The sequence below is a fragment of the Gekko japonicus genome, unplaced genomic scaffold (genome assembly GCF_001447785.1).
Source record: "Gekko japonicus isolate JY-2015 unplaced genomic scaffold, Gekko_japonicus_V1.1 scaffold885, whole genome shotgun sequence".
Taxonomy (NCBI): Eukaryota; Metazoa; Chordata; class Lepidosauria; order Squamata; family Gekkonidae; genus Gekko; species Gekko japonicus.
This window is the reverse complement of record NW_015167564.1, coordinates 223,154-244,126: the sequence shown is the minus strand read 5'-3', so window position 1 is coordinate 244,126 and position 20,973 is coordinate 223,154. Positions and strand designations below refer to the sequence as shown.

General features: G+C 43.9%; 1 protein-coding gene across 1 annotated transcript in view; it reads left to right on the top strand.

The window, feature by feature from the left end:
- COL18A1 (collagen, type XVIII, alpha 1) overlaps positions 1 to 20,973 on the top strand; it is a 152,329-nt gene that overhangs the window by 68,410 nt on the left and 62,946 nt on the right. Inside the window, exons 4-9 of the mRNA XM_015413811.1 lie at positions 2,028 to 2,087; positions 11,316 to 11,460; positions 13,369 to 13,478; positions 14,922 to 14,948; positions 16,937 to 17,152; positions 17,922 to 17,948. Of these exons, the coding sequence (XP_015269297.1) occupies positions 2,028 to 2,087; positions 11,316 to 11,460; positions 13,369 to 13,478; positions 14,922 to 14,948; positions 16,937 to 17,152; positions 17,922 to 17,948 (585 nt within the window). The remainder of the gene's footprint in view (positions 1 to 2,027; positions 2,088 to 11,315; positions 11,461 to 13,368; positions 13,479 to 14,921; positions 14,949 to 16,936; positions 17,153 to 17,921; positions 17,949 to 20,973) is intronic.

Sequence of the window (20,973 nt, the reverse complement as noted above, 5' to 3'; positions counted from 1 at the left end):
ACAGGATAATTTGAACAAAACAGAACTATAACATCGCATCAAATTCTAAAGAATGTATTGAAGAACACTTTAGATATAAGTGGATAATGGAATCCTGGAGACAATTGGGGGTCTGGATCCCATTGAATCTAAAGGATATCCTGAAAGTTAACCATATAAAATTTTTTAAGGAAATCCTGGCTTATCTACAAAGATGGGATAAATTTCCATTATCTTGGGCAGACAGACTCAATCTGGTGAAAGCTTTTGTGTTCCCCAAAATTCGGTTCTATTTTGGGACTATCCTGATTGTAATCACTGACACCTATTTTAGGCAGTGGCAGTCAACATTGAACACATTTATATGGGGCTTCCACAAGTCAAAAGTCAAGTTCAAAATTATAAGATGACACTCGAAAATGGGAGGAATGAGTTTGCCAGATCTAAAGAGATACTATGAGGCGACTCTACTGTCTCACCTGGTGATTATACTATCTTCCACAGCCACTTCTGACTGGAAGCAGATAGAGCAAAGCTACTCTCCATCCTTTGCCCTACAAGAAGTAATATGGGTTAGAAAGCAACACAGACCTGCAAATATAAACAAAACAGAATATCTGTGTTACCCTCTTTAAAGATATGGGATGCAAAGCGCTCAAAATTAGTCTCTAATACAGCTCTGCTCTCTCCGTTTGTGGGTCAGAGCTGGTTCCCTCCAGCATTAAATCCAGACACATTTACAAAATGGAGGGAAGCTAACTTAACAAGAACTTTGGGCATTTCATGCAAGGGAATCCTAATGAACAAAATTGATTTAGATCAGAAGGCAAGTTATAGGCTTCCTTGGTTTCAATATATGCAATTACAGCATTATTTAATACAACGCAATTCAAAAATTTTGGGATGAAACCTCTTACCCCATTTGAAATTATTATAAAATCTGAGACGGCGTCATTTAAAGGTCTGATTTCTTCACTATACAACATTCTGGGTCAACCAGATAATGAAAAATCTTTTCCCTATCAGAAAAGTTGGGAACAGGATTGTAATAGGATTATATCTAATCAACAACGGCAGTCTATTTGGAAATCCTCAACGCTACAATCGCATTCTATAAATGTCAAAGTACAATCCTTCAACATTTTAACATGGTGCTATCTTTCGCCACAGAATATATCCTTCCACGAGCTCGATGTGCTGGAAGGGCTGTGGGTCAAGAGCTTCCTTCCTTCATTGTTGGTGGTCGTGTCCGCGAATAGCTCAGTTTTGGAATCTGATAATCAAACATATTAATACTATAACAGGTTACCTTATTTCAAATTAGCTGGAATTATTGTTGCTATCTCTCTGGGAAAACTGTGATCTACCAAGTTCCAAAAAAATACTAATTGATCTTCTGTTGGCAGCTGCCAGAGCCTCTATCGCCATTAGATGGGAAAATAACCTCCCTCCAACACTCACACTCCGGTATGACAAAATCTGGCAATTCTATCTGAAGGAAAAGATTGCTTACAAGAATGCCCCATCGAACAATGCGAGGCAAAAAGCTCTGTTTCTGGCAATTTGGTACCCATTATGGAATTGTATGATAACTAATGATAAACTGCCAAAAATGTTTATCCTATAGATCTCTTACAATTGTAAGATTGATAAACTTATTGTCTTATTGTTGACAACGGTAGCTCTATAAATATGTCAAACCAGCAGCATCTGAGAAAGTAATGTATCACAAATGTACTGTTCTTGATTAATGTCCTCTATGTTTAATAAAAATGTTTAATAAAAAAATCAATGAACATTTGAATACAAAATTGATATGAATAATAACTTCTTCCCAGGAAAACCAAATGACTAGACATGCCCAAAGCGCATATGTCATATCAATGTGAAGTGGGTACTTGAATCGTATTTTCAGACCAAACTTTACTTGGAACGGATATATCCAGCAGTTTGTTTGCAGGAAAACAAAATGTGTTAATCTAATGAGTGCAGGCAGCAATCACTCTCTTGATCTATTTATCTGCCTCCTTTCTTTTTGACATTTTTAGGCGTCTGGAGATGGTGGAAGTGGGGCTGAAGAAAAGCCACAGCCATCAGAAAAGGAAAAGGTGCGTCCATGTGTGTCAGTCACGTGCATTGCTTCCAACGGGGAAATGCAAGTGATTAATAGCAGCCGATGAGAACTGATAGATATTTTCCCTCCCTGCTGATGAAAAGCTGCCCATCTGGTTTGCCCGTTTTATAGCTAGGAATGGCATCTGGTATTGTGTGTTGTGCCAGTGTATAGTGAAATGGATCAAAGGGAGAGGTTGAGAGGCAAGAGGTGTCAAGTTTAGAATTCCCACTGATGCCCAGTCCCACTCCCTGGGAATTGCAAGGCTATCTGTTCAACCTGCTTTGCAGGAGAGGTTGTGAAGATAGAATGAGAACAATATAGCACTTACAATGCTGAAAGTGTGCTACAGAAACTGTAAAATAATTCACAAGTTTCTTTTAAAAGCGATTCAGCACCTTCTTTTCTTTTTTCTTTTTCTTTTGACAATTAAAATGCAAACATATGGAACAACATTATTATTATAAAACAGCAGCCTGCAGCCAGATCAGATTGACTTTTATTCAAGAGAATGTTTGAGATATAATTACAAAAGTAAAAAGGTAGTGTATACAAGCAAGTCCCAGAGATGCAGGTGCTATAGTGAGCCTCAGCCACAAGTAGGGTTGCCAGCCCCCCCCCACCCCGGTGTGCGCGGGGGGGAGAATCTCCTGGTTTCCAGCACTCCTTCCGGCGCTGGCCAGCCGGCCGGCAAGGGAAAGTTACCACCCCAAACGTAACATGCCTCTGTCACCCAGAAGTGACGTCGACATGTCAGTGATGGGGGGGGGGACGGTCTGGTTTTTGGGGCAACCATAGCGTTTTGCCCCCAAACCAGAGTGTCATCCCCAACATGCCTACTACCAGGTGAGATAGGCACATCGCACTTCTTCCCTCCCCTCTCCCGAAGTGTCCCAGTAAGTCCCCTGCCAGCTTCTCATTTCAACCTGGCAACCCTAGCCACAAGCCTTCTGGAATAATAGGCCTTCCACACTCTCCCCATCGTTCCTTGCCCTTGGGACAAGTTGGAGTCCCTAGGTACAGGGTTAGTCCTACACGGCTAAAGCCTCCTTGGTCAAAAGCAGTAAGATAAAAATAAGATGGAAGAGAGTTTCTTCTCTGAATCTAGAGAATTTATAATCTCCTGTTGGAAGTGTCTACTCCCTGTCCCCCAGGAAGCTATTACTTTCTAGCAGTTTGGCTATTCCTCTCTCTACCCCTTTAGGTGCAACATTCTAGCCAGGTGTGAGAGAGAAAGCCCTTGTCCGGGAGCCTCGAGGGCTTGATGCCCCTCCCCCTCCCCCTTGCCAGCTATTCGTTTGAAGCTAGGTTCCAACTCACAAATAGAGTTATGGCTGACATACTGGGGTGAATTCTAGGGTGCACAAAATGTATATCCGGTAGGCAGAGACACTTACACTTACAAAGACAATAAATATAAATATAAATGTATTTTCCTAGAGAATATATACCTCATGCATCTCATGAAATAAACTGTGGCTCTTGAAAACTTATTTATTTGAATGTATTTACTCTGCTTTTCTCCTCAAAGGGACCCAAAGCAGTTTACAACAGTAAAGAATATCATATGAATGAGCCAACCAACAAATTAAACAACAAGCTACCTCTTGAGCCATTTCTGGATTCAATAGTTGGCTCATCTGAAGACATAGGCTATGAACCGTGGGCTGAAAGCCAGAGGGCCAGGAGTCCTCTGAAGGGTGCCCTTCAGCTTGCACACCGAAAGCTCCCACCTCTGGCCACACCCATTCTTTACATCTGCAAAAGGAGGGAAAAGCAAATGCTAAGCGAGATGTTAGCCGTTGGCAAAAATGTTCCTAAGTCACAGTGAGCCGTGCCTCATGAGAGTTCATACTGAAGTAAATGATAGTCTTTAAGGTGCCACAGACTAACATGGCTATTGCTTTGCAAAGATGTTCCTTTCCATCTTTCCCTCCACGTTGCAGAACCTCTGTCCGTGCAAACACTCCGCAAGATGTTGTTAGAATAGAGGATCTGCAGTGCAGACTCAGGGAGTGGTGGGCTGGACGGTCCTCAGTCCTTTAGGCCTTTATAAGTGACAGGCACCCTTCTGAATCAGGCTGAAAAACAAAGTGGCAGCCCAGCTTGGAAAAGGACTGGGTGTAGTACAGTTCTCTTGATTTGGCCATAATCAGAATTGGGTTGTGGCATTTTTGTCAGTTACTACTTTTGAAAAGTCTTCAAGCACAGAGCACTGTAGCAATTTATCAGTGAGGTGTGAATGAAGTCGGCGAATACCTTGATTTTGAAAAAGGGTGCTGGTGGCATATCATGTGTGTACTGTGTGTAAATTGTATGCGTGGATATGGTCTCTGTCATTGTTCATAGAAATCAAGGATCAGCAATGCATTGTACATTTTGGTTATTGGGAGGAAAATCTCTTTTTGTATCCAAGAGTCCAAAGATGGTTTGCCAATTAGCATCTCTCCACCAGATGTGCTCTGCAGCCTGGAAACCTGCCTCTCTGTGGGAGAAAACTGAGATTTTAATCCAAACAATGTGTTTGGGTTTAGAAATGTTATAATGTTAAGGACACGAGGTTGATCCAGGGCAGTAACGCTTTGAAGCAGCTGGTTAAACTGGACTCCTCATTCCCTATTAATGAACATTGGCTGCTTGTGTTTTGGCAGCATTCACTTTGCTCAGCTAGGTATCCCTGGCTGTTTTCAGTGATGCATCACAGAATTCCAGAGTGTTGACTTTTTTCTTCTGATGACCTGTGTCTGATCAGCTGATTCTGTTGCCTTTACTTGCCATGGTTAACACCACTGATCTGCGTGCTTAGATTTGTTTTTAGAGCCATGTGAGCAGTAGGTGAAATAAGTAGGAATTTTATTGCACAAAATACACCAATAAAATGGCATGACTGTCTAAGCATAGGGCAGACCTGTTCAGATTCTTGGTATGTGTGCATGAGAGAGAGGGGGTGGTGGTGGTCAGTCTTGGTGCAATCCATTGGCTTCTAAGGCCCTCAGACACAGAAAGTTCTCCCTTGCAGGCTGATGCATATCAACCTTTTTTCTCTCTGCTAAAAAGATCTGATTGCTTCAAATTTTAAATGATCCAAAATATTTGAACGCTGGCCCCTGCCACACGGCAGGGGAAAAGCCCTTTAAAGCGCGGCTTTTAAAAGCCGCGCCAACGTTGATACGGCTCGGCGGGTGAACTTAGAAAACTTTCCCATTCTTAACCTCAAATGTCTGGCCCTTGTCTGCAAACAAAGCAAAACTGGGAGCACAATGTTTTTGTCTTCTTCCTTTTTAGTATTAGCAGTATCTTTACCCCCTTCTTACGAAAGCCAGCATGGTGTGTGATGGTTAGAGTGCTGGGCTGGAAACTGGAAAGACGGAGAGTTCAAACAGACAAGACATGCCTGCCTCTTCATAAAATTCAGCTTGTGCAACCTCCCACTGTCTTGGGGACACACCTGGGAAGGACAGGAAGGTTAATCCTTCAACCTTCACTCCGTTTCACCGTTTGGAACTGGCTCCCTAGTCTGCTGTTAGCATTTTAATGGGTAAAAATATGTTCTTTAAAAACATGTCTTCTCATAGAGGAACAGGCTGGGAAATGCAAAACAGAGTGGACGTTAAAGGCTTAAACCCCCTCGCTCTTTTTTGTATCTAGGTAAGCTGAGGCTGCATGAGCCTGCGGTCTTCATTTTATGGACAAGCCCAAGATTGGTGATCTTGCCTCACCTGTGTGTGTGTCTTGGAGTTCACATCCCAGCTTGTCATGAAAGACTCCCTGGGTCATCCCGGGGCCGTCATTGTCTCTCAGTCTCACCTATGGCAGCGGGTCCTTTTGAGAGTAAAATGGAGATGGAGGAGGAGAGAACTGTATGTGCTGCCCTGAGCTCCTTGGCAGAAGGACAGGATGAGGATGAAACAGCAAATAGACAAACACATTTTCTGTAGCTCCACTAGAGATGTATTTTTATTAGTAATACTTACTTTTAGTACGTATTCCTTTCACTTGAAGTTAAGCTGATATTCACATAGTTTACATGTCTACTTCAGGTTCTGGGAGGTCTTTTTTACTTAAGAAAGATGGATTTAAGTCAATACAATCTTCTTTTTTCTGGATTCATGCTGCCATGGAGCAAATTTCACAAATTAATTTTCTTCTGCTGGTATTTTGCCTGCGCTTGTCATCAACTCCAGAGGCTGAGTATTTTTGAAATAATGTGCATGTCTCCTCCATGAAATAATGTGCATCAGAGCCAGTTTGGTGTAATTGTTAAGAGCGTGGACTCCAATCTGGGAGAACCGGATTTGATTCCCCCTTCCTCCACATGCAGCTGCTGGGGTGACCTTGGGTCAGTCATAAGTTTTTTCAGAGCTGTTCTCTCAAGGGCAGTTCCTGAGACAGCTCTCTCAGCCCCACCTGCCTCGCAGGGTGTCTGTTGTGGGGAGGGGAAGGGAAAGGGATCATAAACTGCTGTGGAATTCCTTCGGGTAGTGAAGGGCGGGGGTTAGAAATCCAATCTCCTCCTCCTTCTTCTTCTTCTTCTTCTTCTTCTTCTTCTTCTTCTTCTTCTTCTTCTTCTTCTTCTTCTTCTTCTTCTTCTTCTTCTTCTTCTTCTTCTTCTTGCTTGTTGGCACTATTTGAGCATCAGGGATATAAGGATGTTTTACAACTCTGTGTGAGATCACTAACATTTGCCTTCCAAAGTAAAGCCTTCCCAATTAAGCAATTGTATCTTTTACATCAATAACATATGCATTAGAAATAGTTCGTTCTTTTCTGTGATCTAAGCTTTTTATTTAGCACTAACCTGCCTATAGCATATTTATCCAAGTGCCTTACTTAAAACAGTATGAGGGTCTCTGAAATGTGATGTCACCTCCATGTTCACTTTCCTCTTTGTAAGAAGGTATATTCAGGAGCCACCACTGTAATGTCTGCAGAGCAAATGATGAACAGGGTTTAGGGTCTACTGTTTCGTTTCCAATAAAAAATCAGACAACTTTGAGAGTATGCTGCCTAAGGAATTGCTAACTTCTTGGTTTTGAGATGTCACCATTCTCAGCCAGAGCAGAATTATGTTGCCAAAACAACCACTACATTTTAGCTAGCCACTGATAGCCTTCCCACTACTTGGATTTCCCAAGTATGCTTTTACATTTCATTAAACTGGTCCAGATTTTGTAGGGCATATGGAATCCTGGGCCCATTTCAATGTTAAAGTAATAAACAGAGGGCCTTGTATCATGAAGGGGTGGTAGGCTGGTGTTCATGTGTGTTCTTAAGTTCTCTGGAATAAATACAGCCATGCATCTATCACTCAGTCACACTATTCATATGTTTTATGCATTACAAACTTGACCTAAAATGCTTCTATGTTTGCACCAACTCTGGACAAATGTAATTATGCAGAGAAATAATCTAGGGCAGTGGGTGTGTGAGCATGCAGCCAGTTTCTCCAGGATATGTTCTCATTTACTGATAAGCAGAACTCGCCAGCTTTCCCTAGCTGACCCCCCTTCCCTTTGGTTTACTTTCTTCTCTAGTGTGTCTTGTTCCTACTTTTAGAATATAATGCCTGTGGGCGGGGTGTGTTTTATTGCATGTTTCTAGACAGCATTTAGCAATTTTAAACAGTTTCTAAATAATACATCTTGGAGCCTTGTGTATGTGTGAAAGGTGAGGCACAAAGTACAGCCAAGGCATAAAGCTGTAGCCTCTCTTTTAAAAGTGTCTCTACCTGGAGCAGGGATCCTGGCCATTTAGGGCATTACAGGCGCTGTGTTGAAAGTTCCCAGTCAATTCTTTTCAGTCCAGTTCTTATCATAATCACATTCAAAACAATATTACATTAGGCTACAGTGTACAGGCAATATTACCAGATCAGGTTATGGCGCTATCATTGTTCTTTCCGAATGCTCGTGTGTTTGTGTGTGTGTTTGTGTGTGTGTGTGTGGGTTACTCCTCACATTTGACCATTTGTCTCTATCCATGGTAATCAAATACTCTTCCCCAAATAAAGGTGAAAAAAATTACACACACACCCCCAGGGTAAAAGGGATCAAACATGTAGCATAGCTTGATTTCGGGGTACTGAGTCTGAAACCAGATGTGACACAGAAAATCAGTGATCAAGGTCTCCTGCTTTGCATTAAAATTAAAAGCAACTGCCCGGAAGGAAGGAAATTGGATCAGGGAAGTGGTGTGGGAGGAAGTGGTGTTTAATACTTTTCCTCTTCACTGTTCTCTGTGGGAGATACACATACAGGCGTCTTTATATATTTTCCTCTGGGGAAGACAGGTAGCAGCCAGAGGAAACTGATTTAGAAATTCAGGAAAATAGCCTGGGAGGAAGCAGCTATACTTCCCTCACCTCCTTCTACTTCATGTACATGATTCAAGGCCCCAGTTGGAGCTTTAACTTCGAAAAGCGGGAGACCCTGGTCATAGATTTCCCTTATCAGGTCCAGTATTCCCTCTAAGCTGAGTTAGTGTGAGCTAGCTCAGTTTTTTAGCCTCCAGCTCACACATTTTTGTCTTAGCTCAGGAAGCAGGGCTCCAGAGCAAACTAATTTATGCAGTAGCCAAATCACTTGCTCAGAACTTTAATGCCAGTAGCTCACAAGGTAGAATTTTTGCTCACAGGATTCCACAGCTTGGAGGGAGCATTGAATCAGGTATAGTTTGTAAAGGTTTTGAGGTCTTCAATTTTCCACATGTATTTGGATATAGAACATTCATGCCACCTTGTGGCCAGTGGTATTATTGTCACAAATGTTCTGTTCCATGTATTTGTTGTTGTTCAGTCGCACAGTCGAGTCCGACTCTTTGCGGCCCCATGGACCAGATCCCGCCAGGCCCTCCTGTCTTCCGCCGTCCTCTGAAGTTTGCTCAATTTCATGTTCGTTGCATCGATGACACTGTCTAACCATCTCATCCTTTGCCGTCCCCGTCTTCTTTGACCTTCAATCTTTCCCAGCATCAGGGTCTTCTCCAGTGAGTGCTCCCTTCTCATTTGGTGGCCAAAGTATTTGAGCTTCAGTTTCATTATCTGGCCTTCCAGGGAACAGTCAGGGTTGATTTCTTTTAGGATTGACTGATTTGTTCTTCTTGCAGTCCAAGGGACTCTCAAGAGTCTTCTCCAGCACCATAGTTCAAAAGAATCTATTCTTCGGCGCTTGGCCTTCCTTATAGTCCAACTCTCGCAGCCATACATGACTACTGGGAATACCATTGCTTTGACCATGCGGACTTTTGTTGGCAGGGTGATGTCTCTACTTTTTATCATGCTGTTTAGGTTCGCCATCGCTTTCCTCCCAAGGAGCAGGCGTCTTTTAATTTCATGGCTGCAGTCACAGTCTGCGGTGATCTGGGATCCCAGGAACGTGAAGTCTGTCACTACTTCCACAGCTTCCCCTTCTATTTGCCAAGGAGTGATGGGGCCAGATACCATGATCTTAGTTTTTTTGATTTTGAGCTTCAAGCCCACTTTTGCGCTCTCCTCTTTTACTCTGAGCAAGAGGCTCTTTAAGTCCTCTTCACTTTCTGCCATTAGAGTGGTATCATCTGTATATGTGAGGTTGGTGATCTTTTCCCCAGCAATCTTAATTCCGGCTTGTGATTCATGCAGGCCAGCATTTCGCATGATGTACTCTGCATATATATTAAATAAGCAAGGTGACAATATACATCCTTGTCGTACTCCTTTTCCTATGCTAAACCAATCAGTTGTTCCATATCCGGTTCTAACTGTTGCTTCTTGACCCTTATACAGGTTTCTCAAGGGACATGTGAGGTGGTCTGGAACTCCCATCTCTTTAAGGACCTGCCATAGTTTGTTGTGATCCACACAGTCAAAGGCTTTAGCATAGTCAATGAAGCAGAAGTAGATGTTTTTCTGGTACTCTCTTGCTTTCTCCATAATCCAGCGAATGTTGGCAATTTGATCTCTAGTTCCTCTACCTCTTCGAAAGCCAGCTTGTACTTCTGGCAGTTCTCTATCCACGTACTGTTGAAGCCTAGCTTGTAGGATCTTGAGCATGACCTTGCTAGCGTGCGATATGAGTGCAATTGTGCGATAGTTTGAACATTCCTTGGCATTGCCCTTCTTTGGGACTGGAATGTATACTGACCTTTTCCAATCCTTTGGCCACTGTTGCGTTTTCCAAAGACATGTTCCATGTATAGGTATGTAAAATTTCTGGAAATGTTTAAGGCAATTGCATAGTTGGAGAGTGGGAAACAGGCCCTCCTGCCCGTGCAAAACAAATATGGGGGAGGTAATGCAATGATATGCAATATTTACCTTACTTTCAAATATTAGTGTACTTATAATGCATCCTAGGATATCTAAATACATTGTTTGCTAACTGAAAATATAGGAATACACATCAAAATGATAAATCATCAATATTGTAGAAAAACAAAAAGAAGATTTTATGAGCTGGGTTTAGGAATATGTGTTTATATCTATAAAATCTTCCTAATGAGGATGCTTTCTAACTACACTGAACACTTAAACAGTATAATCATAATCTATCGTAAGCCCCAGTGAACTCAGTAGGACTGTTTTTTTAAATATGCATGCACAGGATTGGACCACACCGCTAATGTTGGTGCAGCAACAGCAGAATCTGCTTTGTGTTAGAAACAAGAAGAGCTGGAGACTGTTTTGTGCAAAGGCCTGGGCATCAGTAATTGCAGCAATACTTTTTAAAAAACTGCTGGATTCCCAGACTGGACCCAATACAAGGCCCAGTGTTTTGTAACACCCGTTCCTTCAGGAGCAGGTTCCAGGGCTTGTTACTCATCTAGGCGAGCCCAGGAGCCGTGCTACAACACCGGAGGTGCTTAGAGCTAACAGACTCCATTTCCAGTAGCATGAATTGGCTGTAACAATATTATTTTAACAGCACTGCCTTAAAATATTTTGCTTATTTTGAAAGAGAAGATATTTAATTAGAGATTTGCAGCTTTTCTCAGTTTCCTATTTCAAGCCTTGTGGGAGAAAATGCCCAAGCATTTATTTCTTCAATACCCTGTAATAGTTCTGAATGTCCACCTTCTCTTTAAAGTCAGTGGGCTTTCTGCACACTACACTGTTGGTACCTTAATAACCCAGACTCAGTAGTAAAGGAAATCATTGTTGTTTATTTGAATCATTGGTGGGAGAAGGGGCGTGTTGGCTTGTGTCTGCCTGGTGCAGAGAAAGTGAGCCCGTTTGCTCTTCCCCCAGGGGGGTGCCGTGCTGCCAAGCCTCCCAGAACCCCCGCCTGTCACGTCCCCTCCCACCGCCAAGGAGCCTGCACAGCCAGAAGAGAGGCCCAGTCTGCACACGGAACGGACCAAACCAGGAGGGACCCCGCCGTCTGCTTCAGGCGGTAAGTCTGGTTTCCTTCATCCTGGCAGCCCCCTTGGCTGAAAAGTGAAAATGAGGCTCAGAGTTCTGGAGGATGAAGTGCCCTTGATATTGCTAGATGGAAGTGAGTAAAAAGAAGACACCGTGGGGTGGCATCCTACAAGCCACGGATGGAAGGAGCTTATGGTCACGGGTCTTCCCCACTTTCCCCTCCTCACAGCACGTTGGTTCCTGGAGTTGTGGGGAGCATGTGTGGAGGTGGGCTGCAGTGAGGAGGGGGGAGAGGGGGGAGAGGGGCCCTCTGTGCCTCTCCCATCAGCAGCCAGATTTGAGTCCGGGAGCATCTCAGAGACCAAGAAGATTTTGGGGATATAAACTTTCAAGAGTCAGATATGAGTTGGAATGGAGACCTCTGAGTCCTTCGACCTCAGTCAGAATATGGGAAGGGGAGTTGTAAAGGATGCGTGCTCAAGGATGCAGAGGTGCAATGCGTATTGTCATCAGCTTGACTAGAGCAGAGGGGGAAATGCGTTGGGGCAGAAGATTAGTATCTGTAGTGAGATAAGAATCCTGTGTTCCTGTTCAGCCCCGGGAGGCTCCACTTTGATTCTCAAAAGCTCATATCTCAGAAACCTTATTGGTCTCTGCGGTGCTCCTGGAGGCGAATCTGACTGCTCAACTGCAGACCGACACTTCCATCAGCAGGGCCGCCTTGACAGGAGAGGAAGGAGGAAGCAATTTTACCTCCTTTCCCCTTTTTCTTGCTCTCCCTCTCCCCCCAGCTATTACTCTGTGCCGTCTTGCAAAACGAGGAACTCCCTTTCTCTTGGCAGGAGGAAGCTCCAGGGTGGGGGGAAAGAAAAAGGGGAAGCCTGCAGTCACTGTGTCAGGTGGAGCAAGAGATCCAACTCCATGACTGCAAAACATTTCTTATGAAGCTCAGCTAGTGAGCAGTGTTGTGCAGAGAGAAAATGGATATTTAGGTGCAAGAGTGTGCAAGAGGAAAGAGCACATTTTAGCAACATCAGGGCCACTTTGGAAGCGCACTCACTGGTCAGTCCACATGTATCTTCTCTCTCCAGAATCAAACCTTGAGAAATTAGTTCCTTGTATGTTCATCACAAACTGACTATGGTGGGCTGGTGTCTGTTAAGTTCACAAAGCCACCTCCTCGCCATGGAACACTCTTTAAATTGTATGTGTGTGTTTCAGCAAGGCAGTGAATGGCTGATTAGATACATAAATGTTCATTAAACCAAAACCAGGTAGTCTGTTCAAAATATTAGGAGAGAAGCAAGATTGAGAGCATTCAGTTTGGTAGTGTTAACATTTGCCATTTCAGTTATGGTGTAAGCATGCATAGTCGCTGCCCTTTGGCCAACTCCTCTTCAACTTTGCTATGAATCCTGATATTTTAATATGCATGTTTCCAAGAGAACCAGTTTGGTGTAGTGGTTAAGTGTGCGAACTCTGATCTGGGAGAACTGGGTTTGATTTCCCACTCCTCCACTTGCACCTGGCTGGATGGCCTTGGGCAAGCCATAGTTCTGATAAGAGCTGTTCTTGAAAAAGAGCAGTTTCTGTCAGAGCTCTCTCAGCCCCACCTACTTCGCAGGGTGTCTGTTGTGGGGAGGGGAAGGGAAAGGAGTCTGTGAGCCCCTCTGAGACACCTTTGGGTAGTGAGGGGCGGGGTATAAATCCAATCTCTTATCTTCTTCTTCTTAGATTATCTTGTTGATATGCCATTCACAGTAATTACTAGGTGCTTTTTGATCAATCCACTTTCTTGTGATAACCTTTAACAGTTAAAGTGAACACAAAACATCTTTCATTTTCCCACATGGCAACAGCAGACCCTCCTTCCTCTCTCTCATATGCCCTCTTGAACAGCTGTTTTATACATATAATTTGTTTCCCATTTCTGCTGTAGTTGGAGCCAAAGGTGAAAAAGGGGATCAGGGTGAAAAAGGTGAGCGTGGCCCTAAAGGAGATTCTGGAGTCGGTGAAGTTCTACCAGCAGGTGGCACTAAAGGTGAAAAGGTAAAGGGATAATCTCTCTCCTCTCTTAGCTATTTTCTTTGTTAAGAGTGTGAAGCCTTTTTCTGTGTTAGTAAAGACTGGTGGAAAAGATCCTTTCCTTCCTTTTGCTGCGTTGCTGGATTCCCACCTGTCTCTCGGTCCTAGCCTTGCCTATCCCATATTCTGTCACTGAGGTGTCCTTGGACGTCCTGAGAATGTTTCCAGATTTGCATGCCTTTAATTTTGTTCTGCAGGCATGTAGACAATAATGGTTTTGTACGAGTGGTGAAGTGAAATATAACCCGAACTGCTCAGTTTTGAATGAACTCTGCAGGGAACCTTACACTGCTTTAATTCTGTATGGGTGGGATGGAATAAAAGCTAGAATAGTGCCAACACAGAGGGAAAAAAGTGTTTGGAAGGCAAAGAACAGGTCAAAGGTTGATGCCAAGAGTAACTGGAACCATTATTCCCGCTCACACACATATTTGGCAGTTGGCCGTGTGCAAATTCATTTTTTTCCTCCAGCCATCCATTTTCATGCTCTAAGGCAGGGGTCCCCCGTGTTTTGGAGCCTGTGGGCACCATTGAAATTCTTATACAGGGTGGTGAGTACAGTCACAAAATGGCAGCCACAAATGGTGAAGCCAAGCACAACATTTAAAGAAGTGAGGTTATGCATAATTCCAGTAATAACACTTTAGCATCTCAGGCAGAAGCTCGGTTTAACAGAATGGCTTTAAAAATAAACCTATTGTTTAAAAATAGTTTCTTGCATTCACACAGCCTACCTTTAGCAACACAGTGAAGATCCGTGTGCTGTGGTGACGGCTGCTGCCTGAAGCAATGGTTTTTTTTTTAATGTTCTCAGCCAACTGTATCTCCAGTGGGCCAATCAGAAGCAGAGCAAAGCTCGGCCTCGCTGACTTCCTAAGAGCTCCAGGAAAGGTGTGGGCAGATGCCACGGCATTCAGTGCCACGTTAGGGACCTCAACTTAAAAAAAAGGCATCACAGATTATACAGTAAAAAGTTTTGGGAGGGCCCTGCGACCAAGCTGGAGGACAGTTTTCTCAGAGCTCTTGCTTTGCCATGGAAGAGGTAGAAGGTTTCTCTGACTGCAGAGCGTGACAGAAGTAGAGTGTGTGAAAACAGGAAGAGGGTAGCTTCTGGTGTAGCTCAGGCTAACCCTGAGACCCCGGCTGCTGCTTGCAATGCATTTCCCATGAGGGTTTTTTAAAGCTTTGAATCTGTGGGGGAGAAACTGTGTATTTCTTGTAATGAGTAATATTAGTTAATTCACTCTTTAGCATACTGTTCATGAACACATCGTATTCGTATTCTCATTCTGTTTGCCACAAAAGATAATCCCTCTTTTGTTTTATGTAGATAATGCAAACTCATGTTGCTGTTTGTTTGACTATTAATATGTTAAATACTGAAAAATGTTGCTTTTTATCTTGCAGGGAGAGAAAGGAGAGTTGGGTGTTAAGGTAAGCACATTTCCTAAATGTCAGCTTTTAAAAGGTATTTGTAAGGAGTACTGTGATGGGGATTTACTTGGGGCAGACAGTGGGACAATTCAATGCTGTCTGTATGTGACTTGGAGGCCCCATCCCATCCACCATTCAGCCCCAAAGCACGTATCATCGAACACAGTTCTGTGCCCCCCCAACTTCCTGCCTAGAGTGGATCTAGTCCCACATGCTGCCGGGGAGGCAACTTTCCTAACTTGAGTGGGAAAGAATCTGAATTCAGATCATGAGGGTTTCTTTGTTTTTTTAAATAAAACGCATCCCAGTGTGACTTCTGCTTTTTTCAGCAAGCCCAGAGGAGGGATGTTCATACTTTTTATTAAGGAGTTCATATCTTTATATTCTGGATTTCAGCACTGCACAGTATTTGAATTGTTGGTAAAGGCTTTTGCAGGGAGGGAAACAATAATATTAAATAATTACTGAGGTCCAGGTGGCGTAAGACTTGACCGGATGACCCAGGCTTTTAGGAAACCAAGCCACTGAGCTGGCGCGGCAAGGCTTAGTGTTAAAGTTATTGTTGCCTTTTGTCTTGGAACTGTTTGAGTGCTGCTGGGTGGGTGGGTGTGAGTGCAAAACTGGATAGGCTATTATTTACATGGAAGTCTATAACAATCAGTTCGTGTAACGAACGGTGCAGGAGGGCCACAATCTAAGGGAGCATTCACATTGTTGGCCTGGAGGCACGGCTGTAAGGCGCAGCTTTCTTTTTCTGTAATCTGGAGATATGCGCTTATGCACATGAGCGCATGAGCGCACAAGAAAAATGTGGCTTTTAGCATTCACACTTTGTTGGTGCAGGATGGACGCGGGATAATTGTGCTTTCCAGGGTTCGCTACCACTTTCACCAGGTATCTTTTAAACTTGGGTAGCGAGTATGGGTGGGGAATGCCTGACAGATGTGCCTGTGTGAACGGCCCTGTGACGACCCCTTAACTGGGGAGGTCTGGTTTTACTTTAAAAGTGTTCTTTATATTTTTCTCTACTGGGTAATCCAGCTGCCACCAGGAAATTTAAGGCTTTCCAAACCTCTATAATATAATATTTCTGTCACTGGGTAGGTAAGTCGAGGGTTTAGGCGTTCATGAGGGTCTATGTGGTTCCTGAGAAGAATTTCTTTCAGAACTGGTATCTTAAATAAAAGTAGATTTATTGATATTTCACACACTTTTCTCTCCCACTGTCAGGGATCTGGGCATGCAACTTTGTAACACTTTTTTCCCTTTAGGCCATATATGGTTACTGTTTCTTTATACTTCAACTTTTCATAACACACACAAGACTTCTCTCTCTCAGACCTTAAAACGAACAAACTGCTTAACTCTTTTACTACACAGAACCAAATTATCCCACATGGGGATTTATCTCTCTCTCTTACTTCAGAACTAACTAACTCTCTGTCTTCTTCAACTGTCATCTCTAACTGACACTCCTGACTGACATATCTGCTCATCCACACAGAATCATTTCCAAAACCCCTCCCCCTCTCTGTCACTCACCAATCACACCACTTGCTTGTTTCCACTACTCTAGACTATCATACAGCCATGCATCCAAACTTTTAAAGTCACACACCCCGTTAAACATGAAATCGTTACAGGCCCCTTTAATCCGGTTGTGGAACGTTTCTGAAATGCGCGTATATTGGGGCAAACTGCCAGTCTGAACTCGGCGACAGACATTGATGCTGAGTGCCCGTCCCGGTGTGTTTACAAATGGAAGGGGTGCGGGGCTGAAACAAGGGAGATGAAAAGTGTATGAGGAGTGATTCCTTCTCTACTGGCATGTATGAGAGGGAAGCAAGAAGGTCTCTTATAGCAAAGAAAGCCAAGGGAGTTAGTTGTTGCTTCACATCCGGCAGATGCCCACCTTTATTATCCAAAGTCTCAAAAAAGAAATAGTGTCTGGCTTCTGTTTATCTTACCTATTTCCTCCCTCACTTTAGGGAAATGCAGGCTTTGGGTATCCGGGCGCGAAAGGACAGAAAGGCGAGCCTGGTGCACAAGGATCTCCCGGCCCCGTGGGTCCCCCTGGCCCTCCTGGGACCATGCTGCAAAGCCCTGACGGCTCTCTTATAGAGCAAGTGGCTGGGCCTCCGGGACCTGCAGGCCCACCAGGGACACCTGGGAAAGATGGTCTACCTGGGAAGGATGGAGAGCCTGTAAGTAAGAATCCAAGCAGGGGCTGATGAAGGGGGGCGGGGCGCGGACTGTTCAGACTCCTGGAGGAGGGGACCGGGCTGAATGTGGCCTAGGCGCATACTTAGTAATATATGTGAATTTATTTCAATATGAAATTATATATCCATTCAGCTAAACATGAAGAAGAACTTCCTGACAGGTAGAGCGGTTCCTCAGTGGAACAGGCTTCCTCAGGAGGTGGTGGGCTCTCCTTCTTGGGAGGTTTTGAAACAGAGGCTAAATGACCCCATCTGACAGCCAAACGGATTCTGTGAACTCAGGCAGATCATGAGAGGGAGGGCAGGACGGGTTGCCTCAGAGCTTAGTTCTTGTGGCCCTTTCTTACATGCCCAGAGGAATGCTGATGGCCACTTTGGGATCAGGAAGCAATTTTTCTCCAGGCCAGTTTGGCTGGAGATCCTGGAGGTTTTTTGTCATCTTTTGGGCATGGAACAGCGGTCACTGCGGGTGTGGAGGGGGAGGTATTTGTGAATTTCCTGCCTCGTGCAGGGGATTGGACTAGATGACCCTGGAGGTCCCTTCCAACTCTATGATTCTATGATTCTTTGACTCCATGAGCACATAAGCTTACTCTCCTTGGCTGTCATAACCAAATCCTGTGTCATTGTTGAAGAGACACCAAGGAATGTGGGCCTGGAACTTGTGGGATTAGCTTGAAATGATAGTCACTATATTACTCAAAATGGAAAAGTTGGCAACTGCTAACCTCCTGTGTTTTATTCATATTAGGGGGATCCTGGTGAAGATGGTAAACCAGTAAGTTTTGCTATGTTTGTGTCTCAATTTTAAAGATAAACTCTTTATGTGCAATGGATATAATTGTAGAGTACTGTGGGTCACTAGTTTCCTGAAATGTGTTTGCATCAGGGAACAGAGAAACTGTTGTCCTGTCCAGTTTTTGATGTATACAAATACATTTACTTGCTGAGTCAGTGAATCCTTGTGGGTGAGCAAGAGAGGGAAAGATAGAGGAATTGATCAAAGTGTTTGAGTGAGTGTGTGTGTGTGTACGTGTGCGTACAGGGGGGTTCTAGTACCTGTATTTACACATAAATTATCAGACTAGTTTATGAATACTGTTTACGTATCTTGAAATAAAAAGCTGCTCACCAATTCTTGGTACATCCATTGTGAGATTGTAATGCTTAGGCATTAACACTCAGTTATAAATACTATGGACGCTGTCCACCACTTCCAGTCCTGAAGCTGTACCTACAGGAGGCATTCTCCTTGGGGCTGAATGGTGTCCTTCAACACTGCATTATGGCCAGCCATTACGGGGGGTGGGAAGCCTTTGTATACCAGCCAACATGTTCCTCTCCAGCACAGTGCACACCACCTACTCGTATGCACGGTATGGATAACCCATGTACATAAAATTGGGCTATGGGGTATCACTATGCATAGATCCTCCCTTTCCAGATAATGTCTGAGTCTATTTTAGTACACTTGGTGCTATATATGGGTTGCCAGTCACTGGTGAGTTAGAGGGAATCATCAGTGTGAGGAAAAGGATTCCATTGGCCCCTGTTTAAATCTGGAAGGGGATGAGTAGTGTCTTAATTGCTGCTCATGGGACTGCACAGGTACCGTACAGACACAGAAGATTACAGAGCTTTTTGGAGTGCTAGGCATTTCCCCTCCCTCCTCCAATGTTTTTTTGTTAACTCAGCATCACAGGACAAGGGAGGGTTAGCACCATATACCCTCAGTTCTCTCTTCACAGTCACAAAAAACAGACACATTTGAGTCATTTTCTATATCGTACCATGTAATTTTAAGTGTCACGGTGTCTCCCCTGCCAGGTACGTGTCACATACTTTCTTCTAAAGCCAGGATGGCTCCAAAAGCCCTTTCTTGGAAGTGTGCAGATCGTGCCATTTTTATCAACAATTTGATGATTTCTCCTTCTGCTGTATCAGTCTGGGAGAAAGGGCATACTGTCTCAGAATGCCCAGTGTGCAGGCAGTGCATACCTAAAGCACATTCAATAGTCAGTTATAGTCAATGGTCCCCATGGGGTATAATGGAAAGTTAATCCGGGGGTATCTGGGGCTCGAGGGGGGGCTTTTTTGAGGTAGAGGCACCAAATTTGGAGCATAGTTGCTGGTACCTCTCCTTTGCCCCCAACCCCCAAACGGGCTTGAAGTCCCTTTAAACACTTCCAAATGGTGATTACATCCAGAAGGCATTTAAAGAGACTGCAAGCCCTTTAAACACCTTTGGAATTCACTTGCTGCAGAGTCACGCTGCTTGGAGAAGACATTTAAAGGGACCACAATCCCTTTAAATGCCCTTTGAGTTCAGCTGTCCAGCGGTGCCCAAAAGTTTGATTTTTTGGGGGACTATTTGGGGGATTTTGGGGGCTTGGCCATTTTGGATAGCTGAAATGTAGCCCTAATTTAAAACCAGCTTTTAAAATACCTGAAAAATACTGGTAAGGTATTTTTGGGGTATTTGTTTTGGCTCAGTTTCTAATATCTACATTTGACTGTACCAGTTGATGAACAGTGGTTACAGGTAAACACAATCTTGTTTTATATTTTAATGAAGTCTTTTCTGGCTGCATCGACACAATGGTGATTCTCATTGTTACTTTAATTGCTGCTGCAAATGCAGAGACATTCATAGGAGCAGTACAGCATCTGAGTCGCATTCTGGGTAGAGCAGATGCACCAGGCGCTTTTACTCTACACAGGGCCTCTGGGATGCACAAATACAATCACAATCAATGTTGTGTTCAGGGCAGAGCCTGGTGCATCTGTTCTACCTGAGGTCTCCAGGTTTCACAAATGCAATCACAATCAGTCAAGGCAAGATATAAGAGTAAAGTTGATAAACCAGTACAGAGTCATGGAGCCGAAGGTTCAGTCCAAAGATTGGGGGAAACAAGAAGGTTTGGAGTCAAGGGCCAGGGCAGGAGATGGGGTCTGGATTTTTAGCTGGAAAAGCAAGCACAGGTTAACAGGACAGGGTTCAAGACAATGAGTCAGCTCACAGAGGGGGTGGTGAGCAAGGTTGCTTCCACACCGAGCCTTGTTCAGCATGTTTCTTTTATCTGCCTCATTAACTGACTCATCCCCCAAAGCCAGGTGTTGCTACTTACCAGCTTGTCATACCTGCTCCTGTAATGAGACTACTCCAGGAACCAGCACTGATCGCTGCTGTGCAATTAAATGGGCACTTTTTCATCTCTCTTGGGCTGTCAAACACTCTCTGTTTTCTGCACTCTGCTAGTTCAGGAGAAGCCCGCAGTGACTGTCACTCTGATCTCTGTCCCATTTCTTTCATCTCCTGCCAGAATGAGCAACTCTTACTTCTTGACACTTCTTTCGCTGGATCTGCTTCTAGGCCTAGCTGCTCAGGCGGGCATTCCACTGGTGCAGGGCCTGATTCTTCCATTTCCTCATCCTCAGAGGAGGAGGCAGCTGGCTGGCACATGACAATCTGCACGATTGGTTTCGCTGTGAATTCTTGCTCTACTCCAATTATCTTGTAGCTTAACTTTCCCATTCCTTTCCAGGCAATCAGGACAAAATTTTCCTGTTCTTTCCCCTTTTTATTTCCTCAACAAGAAGAGATGTAGACATATTTTTTAAAGATATAAAAGCTGGGAATCTATAAGACCTAGCACATTATGGTAATAGACTGTTATAACAATATCACAATATAGTACAATAGAAATTACCTTTACAAAAAAAAAAAAAAGCCTTCCAGTGGGACGGCCGGAAAAATGGCAGCCACAAAAGGCTGATGTAGGCAGGTCCTTTGAAAATGCACA